A 24,812-nucleotide genomic window follows, 5' to 3' on the forward strand; every position below is an offset into this window, starting at 1 on the left:
AGGATGAAAATAATAATATTATTTGATAGAATAATAACTCTCTCTATGGTTAGCTTAAGATGAAAATAATAATACGGAGGGCCTTTTATTTGATAACAATAATAACTTTCTCTATGGTTATGGAGGTACAAATAAAATATATCTTATGATTCTAAATTTTATCTTATGGAAATATATGCAAATTAGTAAATTACGGAGTAAATAGATAACAAGAAACGATACTTAATTATATCTTTACTGTTATATTTAATAACAAAAAACTTAAATGCCACTTGTTTTTATGGATTTTAAAGATTTGTTTCCAAGTACAACTAAGTATTAGAAAAAATAATCAAAGGGACGTGAAAAATCACTGTCCTTAAAGTATTATTTGCCCCCACTTGGGAGATGGCAAAGATACTTCCAAGATTTCCCTAAGAACTAGTGTTTTATGACTGTAAAAATCAATACACACTGCATGCACGTTTTTTCAGAAATTTTATAGAGAAGAAAAATAAAAGAACGTAGTTTAGTAAAAACAATTACTCCCTCCGTCCCTAAATTACATTCCTGATTGGTAATTAACGAGGAGGGAGTAAGACAAAGTTGCAATGATTAGATAATGTCATGGGAAGTACAATACATTAAATAGTGTGAGTAAAACAAAAAGAGAATGTGATAATGCATGACATGTCATCAATCCCTTGAAAAAAAAAAGGGTCAATCACATGCTATTAATTTAAAATTTTCAACCAATCACATTCAATGAAATTTGGCACATGGATTCTGACAAAATTAAAGGATGACTGAAAATTTCAGTTTCCCTCCATTTTACAATAACTCTACGATTCTGGCTGAGTATATAAACAAAAGAAGCCAAAAAAATTCCACCATAATCACTGTTCATAATTTAAGTTTACAGCATTGTTCACCCAAAAAAAAAACAGAGAAAATAGGGGACTTTTTCGCATCATTGCCAAATTGAGCCATGCCTTCGGGAATCGATTTGAACATGCCGCCAGACGAAGATGGGCCTGCTGAAGCTAACATTGGTGGGGGTATTAGGGGACTTTTCTTCGACTTAAACACGCAGCCAGAAATAGTAGAAGTGTCTGATTCAGAGCATGATGAGGTTCATGTTAATGTCCATATGAATAGGCAGCAACAACAAGTCCAAATGAATGGTCAGCAACAACAAGTCCAAATGAATGGTCAGCAACAACAAGCTCCACAAAGGCAAAGAAAAAAGGCCAATCGGCTCAGCACTGAAGGGAGGTTTAATGTCCTCATGTATCTCATGAAAAATATTAAAGGGGACAAACCACACAAAGGAGCAATAACAACAGCAGCAGCAAAGTTCAACATATGCAACAGGTCTGTCAGTCAAATATGGCATGATAGATGCAAAAAAACAGAAAGCTGAAATTGGAGGTTACAATCCAGTCCCAAAGTACTACATGGCAGGAAGGAAAAGGATCCAAATTCAAGAAGAAGCTAAGACGTAACAAAGTTGAGCATTGGTCAGAGGTCATGCATTAGAGATTTGGCACACATGCTGAATGTCTCTAAAAGCACAGTGTTTGGAATGATCCAAAGAGGGGAGTTGAAGGCACACACTAATGCCTTAAAGCCAAAAATGACATAAGCTAACAAATTGGCAAGATTGCAGTGGGTCCTAGGGTTGTTGATGGGATCAACAGCTTGGATAAAGAACAAATATTTTCCGATGTACGATTTTGTTCATATAGATGAAAAATGGTTCAACTTAACAAGAAAAAGTCAGAGGTATTACTTGTCAAAGTCTGAAAGGGGCAAACATAGGGCAGCAAAATCTAGCACAAGAATACCAAAGGCGATGTTCATGGCAGCAACTTCAAGGCCAAGGTTTGATGAAAATGGGGACTGCTATTTTGATGGAAGACGTGGAATATTCCCATTCACAAAGCAAGAACCAGCCAAGCGAAACTCAAAAAACAGGGAGAAGGGGACTATGGTCACCAAAATCATTGAATCGATCACAAAAGAAACTACAAGACGGATGCTCATAGATCAAATTGTACCAGCAATAAAAGCAAATTGGCCAAATGATGGGCAGCCAAAGATTATTTACATTCAACAAGATAATTGCAGAACAAACATTAATCAAGATGATCCCGAGTGGCAACAAGTCTACAAACAAGATGATTTCACATTCATTTTGGTACAACAACCACCAAACAGCCCTGATCTTAACATATTAGATTTGGGATTTTTCAGAAGCATACAATCATTGCAACACAAAAAAATGCCAAAAGACATTGATGAGCTACTCAAGGCCGTTAAAGATGCATATTATGAGATTGAGCCACAAACACTATGTTTTGTGTGGTGTACTTTGCAAACAGTCATGAATGAGATGCTCAAGGTTGGAGGTGGCAATGACTTCACCGTGCCTCTCATTAATAAAGAAAAACTGTTAAGGGAAGGCAAGTTACAGGAGCGAATGGATGCGCCATCATGGGCTGTTTTGAAGGCATGGGAGGCAGTTTATGGGGATGTGGGTGATCCAACTTTTGAAGAACCAGATGAATAAACAGAAAACATAACACAATCAGAGCATCAACTACCACCAGAAACAGTTGCAGGTATTCAGGCAGAATACAACACAGAGATTCATGAAGAAGAAGCAGATAACATGGATTTAAGGTGGTTCGACTACAGTGAGTACACTGAAGAACTACATCATTGAGCGTCATTAATAAACAATGAAGAAATTCCAAAGTCACAAGGCTTGTCAAAGTATGGCACTCCAATTTGCAACAATGACCATGAGGTCGGCACATCAAAGAAAAAGTAATGTGATGCTATCAGAATTTAACTTTTTGTAACTATATTAATGACTCAATGCAATAAAACATTTATGTCATCATATATAAATCAATGGTGCTCTTTTTTTTTTTTTTTTAAAGGCAAAGTATAAGCTTTTGTTTTCATCTCAGAAGTCCCCAATAATCATTGATCATATACACAAACGTAGCACATAATTAGCTGCCTAAAAGTCTCAACACCCATATGTGAAGGTGGATCTAATGGCAAAAAATAATGACACGTTTTCGCATATGTAATCTCATTTTTACGGAGTCTCATCATTGATGGAAACAAGAAACAAAAAAACCAACACATGGCATCACATATTCATCAAAATGTAAAAATAAATTTTCATCTCAAAAGTCCCAAAACGGAGCATAATCACATAATCTGATAAATCAATCAAATACTACCATTGTCACCTCATCATCAAAAAAAATACCCAACTCACTCATATCACAAGCACATGATCAGAAACAATAGCAAACCATAGCATCATCAAAACCAATTCCAACTTACTAATAGCATTATCAAATAATCTAATTAATCAAACACAACATAACCAATTTCAAATCATCAGAAATCATATCATCAAACCATAGCATCATCAGAATTTCAAATCGTAGCATCATCAAAAACATATCCAACTTAGTAATAGCATTATCACATAATCTAATTAATCAAACAATAAGAGTCACATAGCATAATCTTATAAAGTACTACACCGAAAATTTATCAACAAGACATCATTTACCAAGTCAAATGTAGGACTTAAAGACTGAAATCAGCAATTACTTAGCCAAATTCAAATCATCAGAAATCATATCATCAAACCATAGCATCAACAGAATTTCAAATCGTAGCATCATCAAAAACATATCCAACTTAGTAATAGCATTTTCACATAATCTAATTAATCAAACAAATCAAACCATAGGCACCTCATCATCATAAGCAAATAAGGTAATAGCATATTTCACACAACATAAATTAAAATAATGTTCAACAAAAATAAAAATAAAACATCAGTCCTAACATGCTGCTAAATACAATTCTCCTCAACCAAGCACACATAATTCCCCGGGCCAGCAAGAGATCACACTTGCTAGCATACACCATCAACATCTAACCTAATAAAGAATGCGTTAATAATGAGATTTATAGGGAGGAAGAATACTTAGCTATGTGATTCACATGAATCACTTACGTAGCCGCCAACATTACCGTCGTCTGAAGGTGAATTAGTGTTGCTGGAGTTACTCACATAGCCCACGATGTGATTAGGAACTGGAGATGAAGGTGACACAGTATTGCTTGAGTTACTAACATAACCAGAAACAGGGGAATTTTTGTCATCAAGAGGGAATTTTTTTTCAACATCAGGGGACTTTTTCTCAGTAACAGTGGAGGAGTTAACTTCAACATCTATTTTTTTTCTCACCCAATTTAGATGTCACCTCCTCACCACTTAGGGTTTTGCCACCACCGTCACCAAAAGACCACCCAAAATACTCGTATTCTTCCCTAGTGTAGAGGTAACGACCATAGCGACTCCTCCACACATCTAAGCTGTAAGAATGCTCTCCATTGCAGTCCATCGGACAGTGACAGCGAGGATCCGAGCACTCGTAAGGCAGATCATCCCCACCATCCTCCTCACTATTGAAACGAAACAAAATTTCAGGATCTGGACCAAACCTTTCATCCCAAACTGGAGGATTTGGTTGTTTTGGAAGAGAAGTACTCAAATTCTTAGACATTATGTCGGCAAAAAATGAGGAGAAGGGCTGAAAAATTTTTGAAAAGAATTTGCTAAAGATTGTCGAAAATTACCTCTAAATAATCTAGGGATTGAGTCGAAAATCAGCAATTGAACAAGCTCACACTAGATCTGGTGGTTTTTTAGGAGAGAGAAAATGAACAACCACTCATTCAAATTCAGATCTACGAAAAAGCAAAGCAAATTGCGTAAAATTAATAAGGGGCTTTTGTAGAGGGGACTTTTTCAGATGGATTCATGTTAATTTCGTAAGATTTGAAGCAAAGAAACCATGAAAATGAAGGAGAGAGAGAGCTTGGTGGAAGAACCCAGAAAAACAAGTGGAGAGAGAAAGAAGCAGTAGATTAATTTTGGAAAACATAACATATTCATTAATAGTATATCAGAAAAAGAGAGTATATTTGGGTTATTTAGAAAAAAAAACTTACTAAAAATAGAAAGGGAGAATGTAATTTTGGAATACCCAAAATAGAAAGGAGGAATGTAATTTAGGGACGGAGGGAGTATGTTTTATTTGTAGAGAAAAATAAATTTAATAATAAGAAGATATAGTTTTTTAAATCTTATCTTCTTAAACTAAGATCATGCACAATCTTTTCTCTATTTTCAAACACATAAAATAATGCAAGCATTATATGCATCTAAAAACCATACTAAACTATCCATGTGGGACTTCCTAATTACCAAAATAAAATAACTCAAGTAATATAAACATTACAAATACATTTTATTTTGTCAATGTGGGAAACAAACAAATCATTATAATGTTGACATCATCAAAGTACACAACATTATAAAGCAACTCAAATTTTTCTAAAATTTCTATGCGGGATCACTCCTACACAAATAGTTAGAAGACTATCTAGGAAATATTTCAACACTAAGGATAGTAGGATGCAGTTATGAAAGATTACGAGAAGGCGAATGATTTATCTAATTCTTACTAGTATTATATTAATAGTATTTTTTTTTTTTGTTTACAAGCGCCTCCAAATTGTACCTACAATTCTTAGCAGTACAATTTTTTTTTTTTTTTTTTTTTTTGTGTTTATCTTTTTGCCTAAAAATAAAATCTTCTCCTATATTATCTCCTATATGATGCACCACACGTAGTCCATAATGGGTCCTGACCTCCTGTTTCACCATGTACAATTTAGTAATACTAATGAGTATATTTTTGCTACATGATTAAAGTAGTATATTGTCGACTTGTTCCGTAGAGTGTAGAGTAATATAAGCTGGAGTAGACATTAACCAATGAGAGCTCTAATCTGTTGAAGAAGGGTCCTTAATTCCTCTTCTGCTGGGTTGAACAAGTGCAAAATGCTACGAAGTTGGTTGTAGATGTACAGAGAGACATCATACAAATGGCCGTTGAGAAAAATAATCAAACACTTGCCACTCCAAATTTTGATATCCAATGACAGGCCATCTGCAAAGGATATAGCCATCTTTTTTAGCACTTCATCTGGACATTGGAGAACAACACCACCCATATCCATCATGTTTTGGGAGACATGAAACACACACTTCAATATGGCTTCTTTGCCTTGTATGTTCTGATGCTCCTCTAGAAGGAGTAGGAGTCTGTCCATTAGTGAAGCCCTTTCACCCCAAGTTCTTGCACCTCGGTTAGATCTCTCAATATAGAAAATCACCGAGTTCACTTCAGCACCATGCTTGGTGCCGAGCAGAGACAGCCTCAACAATGCTGCACAGACTATCAGCTTATTGCTCGGAATGTACAAGTTGAATTCTGTTACTGCCACTGATTCTTGAGTCAACATCATGTCCATTTCACAACTTTCCCCTTTGCAAGTATGCAAGTGTTGAACACTGCTTTGCAGCCACTGCCATAAATGGCCATCTTGTTGTCCCAACTTGTCAATTATGTAGGTTAGCAATGACACACATTGAATCTCATTATAGAGAACAAAGTAAGCCATGAGACGATTTGCGCCTTCAGCAATAGCATCTTGTTCCTCATCCATCAAGGAAAAAAGAATATTAATCCCCTCAATTAGAGCATCCAACTTCAGTGGCACCTCCCACTCATACCACTCATTAATAGCATTTTGAAATTCAATCTGAGCTTCTCTAAAACCCTTGATCAGAGTGAAAACAGGAATGGAGTAATTGGCATAAGGCGACGATGCTCGCCTTATGTCAAGGAGTAAAATTCTCCTCAATACTTCTCGAGCTGCTTCTGTAACCTTCGTAGCAATAGAGGAACAAGGCAAAAGGCATAGCAAACCATACAGTATCCCAACTTGTTTTGTAGTGTCCAATTTGTGCCAAACCTCAGCAAGTTCAGTATCACAGAATTTCGATATCAAATTATCCGCAGCAACTTCATCAACATTAATCTCACAACTCTCATCATCATCCTCCTCTGCCACAATACAAGCTACAATGGATAGGTAGTATTTTTCTTCAGTTGATTTCGCAATCAAAATTTCATGAAATAGTTTCTCAACTGAAAAGTGGAAAAACAAGAATTTCAATATTTAATTCATTGCAATCCCAATCATATATATTAAATCTCAAAATTCATCCAATAGTGTAAATCTCATTAAATTAATATTAACAGTATACAACAAACTCAATTATTCATACTAATAAATTATGACCTAGATTTCACAATTAAGGTACAGTAGAAATTATCATCGATCACAGATAACGAAACAGAGTAATTCATTGCAACCTACATTCTCAAGTAGCTAACATCTATGCAATTCTAGGAGCTATTTATGTAAATAATACAGCAATTATATACTACGTATGAAGTAAATACTGCAGCAATTACGTATGAAGTAGTACCTAAAATCAGAAATCGAATCTCATAATCTACAATAAATTGAAGCTAATTCGTTCCTAATTTGATTCGAAGTATATTAGGAGGTTTGTTATGACATATCAACTCTGCGACTTCTCCGATAAAAGCGATCGAATCAAAAATGTAGTCAAAATTTTTCAATCAAACAATTATTGAAATGATTCTAAGTGTTGTACATGCAATAACATACACTAGTAGAGATATATGGTGAGATAAAATCAATCATCCAAAAAATACTGTACAATGTATGAAAAGGGAAGATCAAATGTGATGATAATAGATGATTAATCAAGCTGATTAACTTATATTTTAGGTTAAACTCAATGAATAAGATAATTAAATGCAATGAATAAGCAATCATCAGAGAATTGAATGATCAAATGAATAGATTATAATTGATTCGAACAATTTATTTACGTACCTTCAATTGTTTGTGGTTCTTCGTTATCTTTCTCCTCCATTTTGATCACTTTCTCTCACTAAAATTTTGTTGTTTTTGAATTTCACTAAGATTCTGGTGTTTTCAATTCCCTCTCTCTTCTTTTATAGGAGTAAAAAATTTGAATTTGAGCTGAGTAAGACCTGTATATTTCCCGGCTTATTACGTATGAGGCTTGATTTTTTTTTTTTTTTTTTGGAATGACTAATATGATTAAATAAAATATATTTCCTCTATTGTTTTTAATAGCATAAGTTTTCTTTTAAGGGAGATCAATTATGGGTGGTTAGGTTCCAATTGTTGTTGTGAAGGGTCGAACATGAGTGCTCCCTACCAAGTGTAGTCTCAATTAACACTACACCAAGTCACCAACAACCAATTGGACAATTGGTACTAACTGTACTATTTTTTCATTTGAGTGATTTATTCACTTTTTACTTGTATTCATACCTCAAAACTTCTTAAGTATCCTTGTGAATACTCTATTCGTATTTTATGACTTGCTCCATTTCTCCAGATACAGAGTTTTAGGAAGAATAATAGAAAATTTTATGATAGAAGTAGGCTTTGTTGAATTTTTTCAAAAAAGAAAAATCTTTAAAAAAAAAAAAAAAGCAAAAATTAGTAAAGTGGAAAAGCTATAAAAAATGAAAAATATTAAAATGTAATATGAGAGATATATTGAGAAAACCACTAGTGAAAAAGAAAATAGCAAAATACTACGGAGCATTAAAAGTTTTCAAAAATGGAAATGGAGCAAGCTAAGTAATGATGTACAACTACAAAAGAAAAGTGAAACAAGTGAGTATTTAAATACAAAGGGAGTATTTGGTCCGTGTTTTTTTTTAAAGTGTTTCTCTTACCAAATGCAAGTGTATTTTATTAAGTGGTACACTTTCTTGTTTGGCAAAAACCTACTTTCTCTGTTTTTTAATACGTGCAACACTTTTCTAAAATAGAATTGTCATAATACTTGAAACACATTATAAATAAAAAGTCAATTTGGGTAATTGGTATCCTTATCAAAACTCATGACCCACTAAATTATTATACTCCTTTCAATCTCTTACGCTATTTAATTAAATTAAATTATATGAACTCTACTTTTCTTAAATACTGAGAAAAGTAGGGTTGTTTGTCAGTCCAAGGATGTACCGGTCCAACCTGGACCAGACGGAAGACCGAAATTTAGAAATCAAGAATCGAAGACTGGACCAATTAAGCTAGGACCGAAAACTATAATGATAGCACATTTTCATTATAATTTATAAGCTACTCCTAAATCAATATATAAATTAAAATGTACGAGATTACTATACATTTTCTACAGTATATTATTATGCTAGTTTAAATCCCGTGCCACGCACGGTATTTATTAAATTATATTAATTCAATGATAACTTTTGTGTCTATAAAAAACTTTTGTATCTAAAATAATATTTTGGTGGTTGTTTTATGGTAAGATTATATTAATTTTCCCTATTAAATAAGATTTTATTCTTTCAAAAAAAAAAAAAAAAAAAGATTTTATTGGTATGTTTATAGATGTAAAGCCTTAGTAGTTCAATTCCTCCCGCGAAAAGGATTTCTTATTGTTCCAATTTTTATTTTTAATTTATTTTTATTTTTATTTTTTTATTTTTTTATTTTTTGTAGGTCTTAGAAAGTGAACCTCTTTGACGACTTGTAGCGAAGATAACACTACATACATCTTAGCAAATTTCATAGCGTAGCATGTTTTTCCAATCAAACAATGATTAAAATACTTGTGTTTAGGCTCCAGCATTGTGGAACTTATCGATGAAAAATCATTTGTTTGCACTGTAACTTATCAATGAAAAATCACTTCTTGTAAACAGCTAAATTTCGTACTTGTCAAAGACTGTTTAAAGCTGTCTTAAATTTAAGGGTAAACATGTTGTATTCCCCCCCCCCCCCCCCCCCCCCCTCGAAAGGACATCGGTAATTTGGACACAATTAAAATTTTGCACAAGGTAAGCATAATCTGTTACACAGTACAGCGAGTATTGACGTATTGAGCAATTTCAAAAACTTCATGTTGTGAATAAATGGTAAATTTGCCAACAAAAAAAAAAAAAGGATCATATGACTTGTATACAGAAAACCGATGTTTTACCGAGTTATGACAAACTTAAAAAATTAGTATTGCAAATTTGCAAAACTTCTTATGGTTCCTGTCAATGGGTTTTAAAAATAATAAAAAAAAAAAAATTAAAATAAAATAAATAAATAAAAATCACAACTCATAGTGATTCAAAGCAAGACCAATGTACATCCTCGGCTTCTGGCAAAGCAGATCGATCAAGTAACCCAAATTATATAGATTATCCATCTGATTGTAAAAATACAAACATCAAACGCTCATAAGTGCTAATAGTTAAATCCATATCATACTATACATTTGCTACAAAAGAGCAAGTCAACAGAAAACAGTGAAAACATCAAGGCATTAGCTTAAAGGTTTTACACATGACAGATTACATATATCATGCTAACTATAGCCAGAAACAGAACCAGCTAACTTCTCGCCTTCTATTTTATGCAACAAGAAAGGGAAGAACGGTGAGCATGAAATCCTCATAAGTAAAAGTTGCTGAACCGCTGTAACTCTTGTCTTTCTCCTTGAACTTCTCAGTTAGACCCTGCAGCAAGCAAAATATAGATAAGCAACTTGATTTTATAATATTAATTATATGAAATTATATTCTAGGGCAGTTAAGAGTAAACAGCCCCATTTGCCAAATTAGCATTCAGAAAATCTCCTGCAGCAATGTGACTATGTCTACAATCTCAATTTTTTTTGTCAGATTTCAATTTTTAAATACGCAGGTTTCCTACTTGCATTTACTCAAAACCTAGTTTTCTCAAGAAACAGAAGGAGACTAGTTGCAAGACTTGCAACTGCTACAAAAGGAGGAATTTAAAGGGCATGATAGAAATCAAAGCCTGTGTGCATGATAAATACAAATCCAGGGACGTTTCCAGAATAGCAGTGAGGGACATTGTCCTGAAAATTAGTTTCTGACAAAACTAATTACCAAGTAGGCTAGTATGCAATCCAAATAAATAAAATAAAATCCATAAAAAAAGCCAAATCAGTCAGGAAAAAAAGGATAACTAAAAGGAAAATAGCATCTCATGCAAATGAATCAAAAACTAAAATGAAAGCTAATCCATTTTCCGTAGCTCAAACACAGAACACTTGAGCACAAAAACAAAAAACTGTGTTTAACCACCAAGAATGTGCCAAAATCAGGAATAAAGGAGAGAGGAGAGCCTTGTGCAGAAGATTAGCTTCAAATTAGTACTTGCACGCGACATGACAAAAATGCATGACTTTGGTAAGTCGGGAATAGAAAATTCAAGCTTTGCATTCAAAGTACAAACTGCAAAACTAGAGAAAGATGGAGAAGAAGAACACAATGTTACCTTCACGGTGAGGCAGCACCTGCAGCAAATAAAATAGATAATTAGAATTGCTAACAAATAAAAGTATTAAAATACTTCGTATGTAAAATATAATCTACAGTAATTCCAGTAGAATCAAATTTAGTAACATACTCGATGAAGTTATCATATTCGATGGCCTTGCTCTTTCCCCCAGTCTTATCAAATTTAGAGACAAGCAAATCCAAGATTACAGGGGAGACAGAAAATCCAAGACCATATAACGCATCACGCAGCTCTGAAGCATCTACCTTGCCACTCCTGTCTCTATCATATCTCTCAAATATTTCCTGGAGAACAGTCGATCAAAAAATGATGCTTCCAGTTAGCAATAAATTCCCATAAATAATCCATGGTGCAGTGATATGATTTTTAAATAACATACCCTCCAAGACTGCAGACTGTAGAACAGGGTAATAAACTCCTTAGGACCTGCACAGATATGTGGACGTTAATGAACAGTAATTAACTACTATTTATGTCAAATCCCTTTTTATTTTGTACATGTCCTGTAGGTAGCAAGAATGGAACAATATTTCAAGCAGTAGTAAAGTAACCCTTTGAAAAATAAAGCACCACAAAGAAAAGGAGTTACTATGAGTTCAAAATATGGGTGTGAACTGTGAAGGACATCAAAAGTTTAAAAGATATTAATAGCTTACTATGAGTTACTAATATTATTGGCTTCAAAGTGACCAAGAATTGATATTGGGCTTTAAGTCATACTTTAATATCAACTTTTTCGGGATACCTTACCTTAAACATGTCGAATAGAAAATTTAGGGCCCTTTTACAAATAAGCTAAACTAGAGGTTAAAAAATTTATAATAGACACCCGGGTCCAAACAATCTTATCCTTTTTTGCATTTGAAACAAAAATAAACATTTTTTAATTTTTTTTTTTGATATTAACCCCAAACAGTACTACTGTAGCTGGCTATAACCCCTTCTGGCCTTCTCTTTCTAACTTGAGATAACATTTCCATCTTTCACCACCTAAAGTTATAACCACCACCAGCAAAAAAGATGCAAGTGCTAGCATTCTAGCGCAATTTCTATTAAACTCCCGGAGTACCATGAGCATGGTACTCCGGGGTCAAAATGACGCCGTTTCTAGCTAGGACAATTGGTAGTCAGCCTCTTCCTCTATTATCTCCTCTTCCTTCCTGATTTTCTCACTTTTCTTCCTTATATACTTTGCTTCCCTCTATGTTCTTTCGATTTATATGAATTTAATCCTCTTTATTCCAATTGCAAATTTTTCATTCTAATTTTTCTCTCAATTCAATCAATCACTCTTTTTCTCATCTCTTTTCGTCAATTACTTTATTAAATTTAAAAAAAATTTGCGCAATTTTCTGGGCATCGAGGTCGATGTTCGACTTGTATCGGCTTGGCTTCGTCCCAAACCAAGGCAAGTAGTACAGTCCTTGTTGAGTAAGGCTTTGGCAAGCAGAACTCTCGCCAAGAACTCCTCGATGATGACAGAGGAACCACCCACAGCCCGCTGGGATGGGGCGGCTCAATTTTATACAATTGCAAATTTGATGATTCTTTTTGAAAAGTAACATATAGTTTAATCTAAAATAATATAACGTCAATTAACAATAACATGTGTTTTAACAGTTAAAATTATAAATAACATGAGTTGATGTTGAAGTAGATAAGTAAATAACATATTGTTATAACAAAATAACACAACATTTAAGCAAAATAACATAAAGTATATGCAAAATAACTCTAACATATTGTGTAAGGAGTACCATGATCCATAGTACTCCAGAAGTATATAATACTAATTGAGCATTCTAGTTCTCCACAAAGATCAAACCATGAATGTTGTTAAAGAATGTAGATACTCAATCAGTCTCTTTTTTCAAAAGAAAAAAGCAATAACACTAACCACTAATGAGAATAATGCCGCAAATATGGTCTAAATCCCAAAATTCACAAAATAAGCGTTAGGGGTGTGCCATCATCATCAAGTACTTCATTGAAACCCATCCTTTATTTATTTTTTCTTTATTATATAACAAAGGTAACCAAATGATAATATAGTATACCCATTCTGAGCTCAAATTCCTAAGTCATCGTTTTCGAATTAATTTACAGTAGTATTCAACACCCACCACCTATATGTTCTACTTTAACTTCATTAGAGTCCTAATACAATACCAACAAGCTTAATTTATTCAAACCAAACCCATTTACAGACTAAAGTACAGTCCTAGAGAACAAAAAATGGCCTAATAATGGACATATTCGTCATTTTTACACCTAATACAAGAAGCCACCATTAATTTACACTAACCTACAAACGTGTAGCATTGATTAAGATCCAAATATAACTCCATTTCCGACGCATCCTATTCAAGAATCATCGAATTTCTCACCCACAATAAATACTCGTAATTAAATACTGTAAACAATTTTATAATGCAATCCGCAAAATACAAACAAGTACAAACGCCATTCTTCTGATTCAAAACTCTTTAACATTTCTTTAAACAATATACAAATAAAATACTCCTTATATTCATTGTCAAAACAATTAATTTGAAACTGAGGAAATACTTTCAAGAAATGGTGCCACAATTGCTTAAAAAGCCGTAACAAAATCAGTTAATCACGAGTCGATCAGTGTAATTAATTCGAACAAGAACTCGAACAAGAACAAGGACATAAAACAATTCAATTTGAAATAAAGATGAATGAACACCAAAATCAAAAAGTAGGAGAAAGAAAACCCATACCAATTTTGCGAGAATTGGAGCTAGTGAAGAGGTACATAAGAAGATGAACAGTACGAAGACTAAAACTCTGATTATAAGAAGACAAAGCCCTCTGAAGCTCCTTATCATCAATCAACCCACTTCCATCTTGATCAGCAACCTGAAAACACGCCACCACATTCGGGTCAGTACCCGGAGGAAAAGTCGACGGGAGCAGCGACGCAAATGGGCTGGACCCATGACCCGGAGGAGGCGGGTAAGCCGACCCATGACCCGGCGGCCCATATGAAGGTTGAGGAGGCCCGTAAGATGAAGGAGGAGGGGCCCCATAAGATGAAGGGTGGTTATCTTTAGGGGGTTTATCGGGTTTGGACCCATAAGAAGGTGGGGCCGAAGGGGTGGAGCCGTAGGAGGATGGTGCGGCGTAGGGTTGAGCCGTTTGAGGAGGTGGGTGGGAATGGGTTGAGCCGTAGGGTTGGGGTTGGTTAGGTGGGGGTGCGCCGTAAGGTTGGGGTTGGTTAGGTGGTGGTGCGCCGTAGGGTTGGCCGTAGCCGTAGTTGGGTGGGTTGTGGGGGTAACCTGACATTGTTGATCGGTGTGATTGGTTGAGGAATTTGGAGGAGAGAGAAAATTGGGATTGAGGATTTTGAATGAAATGGGAGGTGTAGTGAATTGGTATTTATTGGAGTTGTTACGACTTACGCGCTTGCGCCAGGATTTTGGTCAATATAGGTCGATAAATTTACAAATATTAGTACTCTTATCGTCCTTGTAAAAGCGATTTGATCTCAAGTTAGTTTGCGTGTCAATGTGTTTATGTGTCCATGCCTTCCCATGGCTGTGTTTCGGTCCTTTTTTCTATCGGAAAAGTATAATATGACACAATGAAAAAGTTTTAGAATTAGTGGAATTTGGCATGAATGAGTGACTCGTACATGGTTTGGAAATGCTTGGGGCCTTAGGCTGTCAATTCACGTTGTTGTGTGTGTTGGGTACTTGAGTTAGGTTATACCGCTATAGGCTGTAGCCTAATTCTCGGCTCACATGTTCCTCATAAGGCACAACTCAATTAGTCAATATCATCTTTACCCTTTGGTGTGGGAAAGAGAATGCAATAGGGTCCTGGTTCCAATTAATAATATGTCATTGGTGAAGCAATGACGGTCTATGAAGGTAGAGAATGGTATTTCAGTTTCTAAAATCTTTCGTTCTTTAATAATTGGCTATTTGCATTATTTGAAAATTTGAACTTTTAATCATTCATATGTACTTGTAAAACGGAAGAAGCATTTATTTACTTATTATCATCTCTCTTCCCTCTCATCATCACATAGATCTCTACGACTCTACCTTTATTTCTCTCTATCTCTCACCCCTTTTTAAAATTCGTGTCTCATCCCCATGTTGCAATACTTGTGGAACATAAATGTCATTTGTTAACTTGAGAAAGATATAATCAGGTATAATTTTATTGGACTTATTTTAATCTAAACTTTTAAATATCAATATTTTATCATTTATATAAATTTACAATTAAACATATTAATGGTGAATTTAATTTTTAAGTGTTAAGTTCAAATTTACAAGAATAGAAGAAGTATTCATATTATTTTTATCAATACATAGAGAATTAGAGACAACTTACTCAGGTGTATTTTACAGTGCCTTAGCATGGAGTAGAAGCAAGAAATGACGTGTTGTACCGTTTTTTCACTCCCTATTTGTTCAACACCCCTATTAGTGGCCTACCTAACTAGGCACTGAACTATTTCAAATTGAATACCTTCATAATACAGCTTCTAATTTCTAGTATAGATTACCCCCATCAGTCATGGAAACCGCCCAGATATATGTAGCTGTATTTTGCATTCGTAATATCTTTGTATCGATATCATGGAGCTCCTTCCCTTCAACCTCGGAAAAGCGAGTAATTTAACATCAAGACAAATTTAGATTGAAAGAGAAAATAAGTTTAAGTTACATAAAGTACCACTATACAACAGTTACCAATTTACCATCAGCTCAACCAAATCTATCCTATTATCATGTTCATGACTGGGTGCCTCGCTCATCTGGACATCTTCACGCAGAATTGCTGTTAGGTTTCATAACTCCCAAGTATAGCTGACTCAATTCTGCATAACAAGGGGGCAAAATTTTTGTAAAAGAAAGCAAATCAAACCATGTGCCATTCCTGAACATTATAAATGAAGGCAAATCAAACCATGTGATATTTCTGAACAAAACCTTGACCATTAACTAATTTTTACACAGTTGCATATTTGAAAATTTAAGTGCCGTAATCAAGAAGAAAATTTGAATGGATTCATTTTAATTCACTTGGGAATTGGAAATTGTTCTGTTTCCATAAGATGGTTAGGATATTCTGTTTATGGTGGCATAGAGCTATACCTTATTCAATTTAACTGATTTTTATGCAGCATCCACTACATATACAGCTGAATTGATGTATTCACTTAGGATGAGCTATACCTTATTCAATTTAACTGATTTTTATGCAGCATAAACTAACATATACAGCTGAATTGATGTATTTAGCTAAGAGACTGCATGACAAGCCATCTCTACAAAATCACTGTAAATGAAGGTAGCAGTCAGCAACTACTTTATTTATGTTTGGAGAGTTCAGTGACATCATCAGTATATAATAGCTTCATTTTATGGCTAAACTAAGTTCACATACTCCAGTTTACTTTAACATACAGGACAAATGGAGAATCATCCCCAAATACTAGCTCAAGGGGAGGAGAGCCCATTGTCCTATATAAACCCCACATCAGCACTCCATATAATGCGGGACTCAAGTCCTATACCTTGCAATGGACTGTAACAATTTATCCATGTTGGAAATTTTCATGACATCATCAGACTAGCAGCATATAGCTACACCATCTTAAAGCAGATCAATAATTCACATCCTACATGTGAGTAGTACATTGAGCAAGTTACTTCACCATGACACTGAGACAGAACTAATATGTACCAAAAATCAGATGTAAATAATATAATCCAAGAAAATGCAAACTTATTCCGGGAAAAGATGGTAGAGAAATTAAATGACCTTTGAAACTTCGTAAATAAGTTTAATGAACTACCTGTTGAATTCCATCCAAGGTCAAATGAGATGCTCCTCCTCAATCGGGAACACCTAAAGCATAGTGCTTATTTTACAATTTGTTTCTCAACTTTCTGGTACAAAGCAACGTTGGGCTATGTTAGTCAAGGAAAAAATACATCCATATACTTGGAAATTTAAAATAGATAACTTGCAAATCATAGCTCATCAAACAAAGAATTTTATCCAATGAATCAATGATTCATGTCAAATCAATTAGCCAAAGAACTAAAAAAGTGAGAAGCATCAAGACAGGAAAAAAGGGACTTATACAACCAAATCCAAGCATGAATGATAATAATGAGCAAAAAATTTCAGTAACTAACTAAAAAAAAAGGGAATGCATATGATTAAAAAAAAAAAAAATTAATAAAAACACACACACATGCAAGACACTGGATAAAATCATGGTTTGAAAATCTTGATCAAATAATTTATAGGTGACGATTACTAAGTACTTGTATTATATAGATATTTTTTTAAAAAAAAAAAAGTATTAAATAGATTTGAATCCTTCACTCAACGGTATTATATGGATGGTTATAGTATCTATTCCTATTTGCTAGAAAATTAGCAGATGACCAAACAAAAACTGGTCACATCATGGTAATTCATTTTCTTATTGAGTAGTGTGGAAGCCAGAGGATTAAAGCTCATACCTGAAACTCTTCCTGGTGGAACAAAGTTTAAATGACATCAAGTTGCATCATTTTCGCATCAGACAGTGCAAGGGTTGAATTTCTGAAGGAAGCAGGTGTATAGTTAAGCTGATAATTGACTAGCGTTGACCCAAAAATGTTAAACATTGCAGCACTACTATAAGCAACTTCAGCATCTGAACGCTTCTTAAAAACCACTCTAGCACGACTGCTTTGTGGATCTACTTCTGTCTCAGATTCCTTTAAAGGCCCAAAACGCCTGAACATTTTGTTCAAATTCACCTCTGAAAGAGCAGAACTCATCTCACCAAAGTTCAGCATGAGCTCTGTAGGCAGGTCCAGCTTCTTCTCATCCCTAGTTGGCATCTCAGGGGCTGATTCATGATTGTCATGATGATATTGTTTCCTGGAATACTTCCTACGATTTGGTCGGAGAGGCTTCTCAGGATCACCAGAGACAAGCTGTTCATCCTTTTTCTTACGAGCACGTCGCGCCGGTTTAGCTTCAACACTATCTTGGATAACCATGTCTGTCCAATAGGAATCGTTTCTATCATCAAATTCAAAATTTTCTGGGGACCCAACAACAGGAGCAGAAGACTTTCGTTTTCTGCCAGACCCTTTGCGCATCTTTTGTCGCTGAGTTGTGACGGCTAAATTCCTAAATTCAGAGAAAAAGCTGATTATGTTACCCAAGAAGCTGTATCCTTTCATCGGATCCCGAGCACATAAGTGAAGCTGTGAGAGCATCTCATCCAAAGAAGACTCCTTTGATGGTGTTGGTACACTTTCAGTTAAAGCATCTGGAGATTCTGATACTTCATCAGCATCATCTCCTGAATGCTTGTTGCTTCCTTCACTGCAGCCTTTGATGATTGCAGCCGATCCGGTCAGCTGGCTTGCAACTCTACGAATACAATCACCAACTTTAAAGGATTGCTGCGGATTTGGAGATGCTGTATGTGAAACCTTAGCTAGAGAGATAGTTTTTATGCTCTTCTGAGCTTTAGAATCATCTGTGAGAAACCCTGAACCTTTTCGCTTTCCACCAGCAAACGCAGCAGTTGGAGAAGTCAAATTTATATCATCTTCCTCATGTGAATCAAATTCACCATCAAGGTAATACTCACCCATTAATTCTGTCATGCTTTTTTCTTTTCTCCTTTGGTACACAATATCTTTCAAATCGTGTTTACGTTTATGAGGGCCTTTCTTGGCATCAGCTCCGGTCACTAAATCTGAATGCTCATTCTCACTTGACATCTTCTGATCCCCAAGAAGTGTATCAGCGTCGTACTCCACCAACCCTTCATAATACTGGAACTCGGGTAATGCATCACAACCTTTCTGTCGATTAAAGGCTAATAACTGTGATTTTGCTATTGTAAGCTCAAGCCGGTCAGCTCCACTGGTTGGAAAAAGTGCAAGTCTCCTTACATACTCTGTGAGTTTATCAGGTTGAAAATAATCCACGCCGGTAGATCTATCTACTCCCTCCCTTTTCCTTGACCCTTCCCTTATCCCAGTGTTTTCAACTATTTGATATCTGATATTGTCATAGGCTTCTTCAGAAATACAAGAACAGGCTAGCCCCAATTCCACCCTTCTGGCAACTTCTTCCAAAGCACAACTCACTGCATTTTGGAATGCTTCTGAATTGTTTTGCCTCTCTGCCAGGGGGAAATGATTCCTGAATGGCTTTAATACTGATGCTTCATTCCACGCAAATGTCCGGTCTCCAAAATATGCCACCAGATAGCAATCCTTTCGATAATATTTCATAGCCTTCTCAGAGGAATCAGAAGGATGAAATATTTGCCCAGGCCACCAAGGATGGCTCTTCACCTTACCCCATACCAAGTCAAAGACTGCAAAATCACCTTCAATTTCTGGGGATAGCTGATAGCTAACACGGAAATCTTTTGTCAAGCTTCCAGATTTTAAAGATGAACGTTTGACATTCTTTTCTTCTTTGCTCCGAAGCTTTGCTGAATTAAGAATCAGCTCCTGATCTTCTTGTTCCTCAGATGACTCGTCTGCTTCATTACTGACAGCTTGTTCTTGCACTTCCTGTACATCTTCTACGTTTGTTTGGACCTCAAGAACATCACCTGTTGCCATATGTTCCAGGTGCTCAGTCACTGATGAGTCTGGTTCATATTCCAGTACTTGATTTACACCTTTAACAAATGACTTGACAGGCGAAAGTGGTTGATCAGAAGCAGCATCGTCTCCATACTCTGTATCTCCAATTTGTATAGGACTAGAATGTTCACAAGAAACATCATCTTCATATTCTCTATCTCCAATCTGTATAGGACCATAATCCATATCTACCCCTGGGCTACCTCCAACACAAACATCAGGAACTTCTGGTTCCTCAAGAGCTACATTTGTTTCCATTTTTCCAGAAACCAAATCCTGATCTAATTCTTGTTCTTCAGGCAACTCAATTGCTTCAGCATTGGCAGCTTGTTCTTGCACCTCCTGTACATCATCTGTGTTTGTGTCAACCTCGTGAACTTCGCTTAATATTACATGCTCCAAGTTCTCATCCAATATGGAGTCTGCTCCATACTCCAGTCCATTATCTCCACCTTCAACAAATGACTTGATAGGCAAAGATTGCTGTTCAAACAAAGCATGGTCCCCAAATTCTCCATCTCTAAGTTGTCCGGGACCAGAATTGAAGTTTGTCGCTGGGCTGCCTCCAATGGAAACATTGGGAACTTCTGATTCCTTGATAGAAGCAATATCTGCATCCATCTTTTTGCAAAGCATCTCACAATCTTCTTCTTGTTTGTCGGGCAATAATGCTTCCACACCAGCAACTTGTTCTCGTATTTCTTTAACATTCTTCATGTTTATGTCAAGCTCAGGAATGTCACCTGTTGCTCTATGTTCCAGGAGTTCAGCCACTGAAGAGTCTGGAATCTGATTTACACCTTTACAAATTGAATGCAAAGCTGGTTGTTCATGAGCAGTATTACCTTCACATTCGCTAACTTGCCTGACACCGGTATCCACATCTGCCACTGAGCTGCCTCGATTGGATACGTTAGAAATATCTGTTTCCAAGATTGGAACTTTTACTTCCACGTTTTCACAAAACAGATCCTGGTCCACATTTTGATGTTTAGGAGACTCGACTACTTCCATAACGGCAGCTTGTCCTTGCACATTCTTAATATCCTGAATATCTGAGTCAACCTCACAAATGTTACCTGTTGTTATATGCTCCAAGTGCCTGGCAACTGAAGAGCTTGTAACATGTTCTTGTTCATGATCTAAATCTTTATTAATTGAATTGATTGGAAAAGATGGTTGTTCTCCGTTACTTCTATCTTCAGCTTGTCTGGGACCAAAATCCAAGTCCAGGCTGCCACTAATAGAAACATCTGGAACTTCTTTTTCCACAGCGGGAACTACTTCTGCATCCCTATTACCAGAAACCAGTTCCCAGTCTACGTCTTGTTCCTTTGGCAATGTGATATTGACAGCTTGTTCTTCCATTTCCTTAACATCCTCGATCACTGAGTCAACCTCACGAACACCATCAGTTGCCCTATGTTCCAGGTTCTCAGCCACTGAAGAGCCTGCTTCATCTTTTAGTCCATAATCTACACCTTCATCAAATGAATTTACAGGCAAAGGTGGTTGTTCAGGTGTAGGAAGGGCTCTGTTTTTTCTATCTCCATCTTGACCAGGACAAGGATCCAAATATGGGCTGCCTTCAAGAGAGACATCGGGAACCACTTCAACAAGTCGAACATTTTTTGCTTCCATCTTCTCAGAAATCAGTATTTGATCTACTTCATGTTCTTTGGGCAACACATATGCTTCAGTATCAGCAGCTTGTTCTTGCACTTTCTCCAAATCCACCATCTCTGAGTCAACTTCATGAAAAACAACTGTCGTTCTATGTTCCTGGTGCTCAGCCACTAAGAGGCTAGGTTCACATTCTGGTCCATGATCAACAACTTCGTCTAACGATTTGACTGACGAATGTGGTTTTTCATCAACAGTATGGTCTCTATATTCTCTTACCCCAACTTGCCTGGCATCAGAATCCAAGTCCATGCTGCCACCAATAGTATCATCAGGAGTGTCTTTTTCCACAATAGGAGCTGCTTTTGCATCCATCTTTTCAGAAAGCAGCTCCTGATTTACTTCTTGTTCCTTAGATGACTCAACAACTCCAGTATCTACAGCTTGTTCTAGCACTTCCTTTACATCCTCCATCTCAGAGTCAACCTCATGAAGATCAACTGTTGCTCTATGTTCCAAGACCTCCACCACGGATGAATCTGGTTCATATTCTTGTCCATGGACAGATGGCTTGACTGACAAAGATAGTTGTTCATTAACAGCATGGTCTCCAAATTTTCTATCTCCTGTTTGTCTGGGACCAGAACTCAAGTCTGCCCCTAAACTGACTCTTATAGAAACATCAGAAAATTCTGTTTCTGCAACGGGAACTGCTTTTAAATCCATCATTTCAGGAATCGACTTCTGATCTTTTTCTTGTTCAGAAAACCCAACTGCTTCAATTTTAGCAGCTTGTTCTTCTACTTCCTGCAAATCCTCTATGTTTACGTCGACCTCAAGAACATCATTACGTGATCTATATTTCAGGGGGTCAGCCACAGGTTCAGATTCCAATCTTTGATCTACACCTTCATTAAATGACTTGACTAGCAAAGGGGGTTGTTTACAAGCAACATTGTTTTCATATTCTCTATCTCCAACTTGTTTGAAACTAGAATCCAAGTCGACCCTAGAGTTGCCTCCGGCAGAAAAGTCAGGAACTTCTGTTTCCACAACATGAACTATTTTTGCATCCATCTTTCAAAATTAATCATCCGACAATGCTAAACTTCACTCCTATAATCACAAAATGTATACACATGTTGCAAACTATAAGCACGCTAGAATAAGACTTAAGATATTAAAATGATTCAATTTAACAAAGATATTACACACATACTTTATGTCCTTTGTAAGCTAAAATTTTATCAGCTTTGTCCATGAGGGATAAAAGCTCTAATAAGGAGAGCTGCATGCTCAGATGCTCAAAAGCCTTCTAACACTGCTTTCAACACTCTGAAACAGTGAAAATTGATGATCAAAATTAATCAGAAATTAAATTATAATTTTTGAAAATATGTATTGCCCAAAACGATAACTAGTGAAAAGAAATACATTGCCCACAGAATATGTATTGTTAAGGATAATTACTCCTTCCATATCAAAACATAAAGCATTCTAAACCCTTGTAAGCATACTAAGGTGGTTTAAATTGCATGGTTCAATGGTAATGTGGATTGGAATAATTAATGCATTATATCAATATTAACCACAAACTATCTGCATTGCCTACGTTAGTGATTCCACCATCGTGACTTCATCCCAATTATCAAATTTCAAAATATAAAAATATATGAATAAAAACCACAAGAGAAATAACACCCACCAATAATAAAATTTAATTTACATTACCATCCTCTCCAAAGTTATTAGTTACCAAACAATCCATCAAAGAAACAAGTCCAGGGATAAAAATTTCACCAAACAAAAGCCCGCTTTTCAGTAGATTGTTAAAACATACAATCAGGCCATGTCCGCAAAACACTCATTCAAGCAGAAATGAGTTCAGATAAGCTCCAATAAGCTCAGAATAAGTTTGAAAAGTTCTGATAATGGCTACCCACATCAATTCGCAACTACAATAAGCTCAAAATAAGTGAATCTAAGTGAAAAGAACAACTTGAGAAAGAGCGCGGGACGAGGCACAACACTGATCCTTCTACTCAATGGGTTTGTTTTTAAATCTAAACAACTAAATTAAGGGGGACAAGATCAGACCCCCCCCCCCCCACACACACACACACACACAAAAAAGCTCAAATAAAACAAAATTTAATCAACTTGGATTTTTCTCCCTTAACTTGAATCTAAACTTGTAAAACAGCTTGAATCTAAACTTGGATTTTTCTCCCTTAACTTGAATCTAAACTTGTAAAACAGCTTAAATCCAAACTAATTAGCAAACTAAACAACTCTCAAAGAAAAACAACACCATTTTTAGCTAATTAGGACTATCACTAAGTCATATAGTAGCAATTCTAAGCTCAATCGTTACACACAAAGCTAACACAAAATTAACTAACATTTCTCGAATTATCCCAAAAAAAATCCCTAAAATTAAAAACCCTTAATCTCAAATTACAGAAAAATTAACTAAATCAGTAGAAATTAAAGCGAATTGAAGTAGAAATCATACCTAATAAGCAGGCAGCAGTTGAAGATTAGTGAATTAAACCAATTTAGGAGAGAGAAATCAGAGTATGAGAAAGAAGTAGAGCTAAATTTGAGTGTTGTAGTGAAAAATCTGGGGAAAAGATTGAAGAAAAATTGGGAGAATTGATTGAGAAAAAATTGAGGAAGAAGTTGACAACAAACGTAACCTAAGCTTCTTGCTTTCGAAATCGAACCCAACCTAAGCTTCGTTTTCTAATCAGACACTTTTTCTCTTACTTTTTCCTTTTTTTATTGTCTTTTTTTCTTTTTTCTTTTTTCTTTTTTTCTTTCTATACAAGGATGAGTCAAACATTAGTATGACTGTAGTAAACTTGACTTCTGAAATTTTTAAAGGGCATTTTTTTTTCATAAAAGTGTAAAAATTAAATGAACTCTCTTAAAAAATAAAAAAACTTATAATTATAATTATAATTATGCCATTTAAGAAGAAAATATTGCATACAAGTTTATAGTACTCTAGCAAATTAAATAGCATGATTTTACACTGTTTATATGTAAAACCGCTAACACCATTAGCAGTTTCGCTTTAAATCACAGTTTTATCCAATTTTACCTCAAAATGTTACGATTTTGTTAGTTCAAAAACAAGGAAGCTCACACTTAACGCATTTTTAT

The 24,812-nt window shown here is 35.5% G+C and overlaps 2 protein-coding genes and 1 long non-coding RNA gene across 3 annotated transcripts; all 3 read right to left on the reverse strand.

Moving 5' to 3' along the window:
* Positions 1–740: 740 nt before the first annotated feature.
* Positions 741–4,758, reverse strand: LOC145609648 (uncharacterized). Its single transcript, XR_014106045.1, has 3 exons — positions 4,660–4,758; positions 4,004–4,485; positions 741–1,091 (listed from the first exon to the last, which is right to left on the reverse strand). It is a non-coding gene; the product is annotated as an uncharacterized LOC145609648 (long non-coding RNA).
* Positions 4,759–10,199: 5,441 nt separating this feature from the next.
* On the reverse strand, positions 10,200–14,667 carry LOC145608205 (calcium-binding protein CBP-like). The gene is made up of 5 exons (XM_081663818.1): positions 14,103–14,667; positions 11,735–11,781; positions 11,464–11,639; positions 11,332–11,350; positions 10,200–10,544 (listed from the first exon to the last, which is right to left on the reverse strand). Exons 1-5 carry the CDS (start codon positions 14,665–14,667, stop codon positions 10,440–10,442), a joined length of 912 nt encoding a protein of 303 aa, XP_081519944.1. The 3' UTR covers positions 10,200–10,439.
* A 1,345-nt stretch (positions 14,668–16,012) lies between these two features.
* Positions 16,013–24,350, reverse strand: LOC145607868 (uncharacterized). Its single transcript, XM_081663464.1, has 5 exons — positions 24,160–24,350; positions 22,864–22,979; positions 17,877–22,760; positions 17,198–17,291; positions 16,013–16,216 (listed from the first exon to the last, which is right to left on the reverse strand). The coding sequence occupies exon 3, from the start codon at positions 22,719–22,721 to the stop codon at positions 17,904–17,906; it is 4,818 nt and encodes a 1,605-aa protein (XP_081519590.1). The 5' UTR covers positions 22,722–22,760; positions 22,864–22,979; positions 24,160–24,350; the 3' UTR covers positions 16,013–16,216; positions 17,198–17,291; positions 17,877–17,903.
* Between the last annotated feature and the right edge of the window lie 462 nt (positions 24,351–24,812).

Source organism: Chenopodium album, chromosome 23, assembly GCF_948465745.1.
Source record: "Chenopodium album chromosome 23, dcCheAlbu1.1, whole genome shotgun sequence".
Lineage (NCBI taxonomy): Eukaryota > Viridiplantae > Streptophyta > Magnoliopsida > Caryophyllales > Amaranthaceae > Chenopodium > Chenopodium album.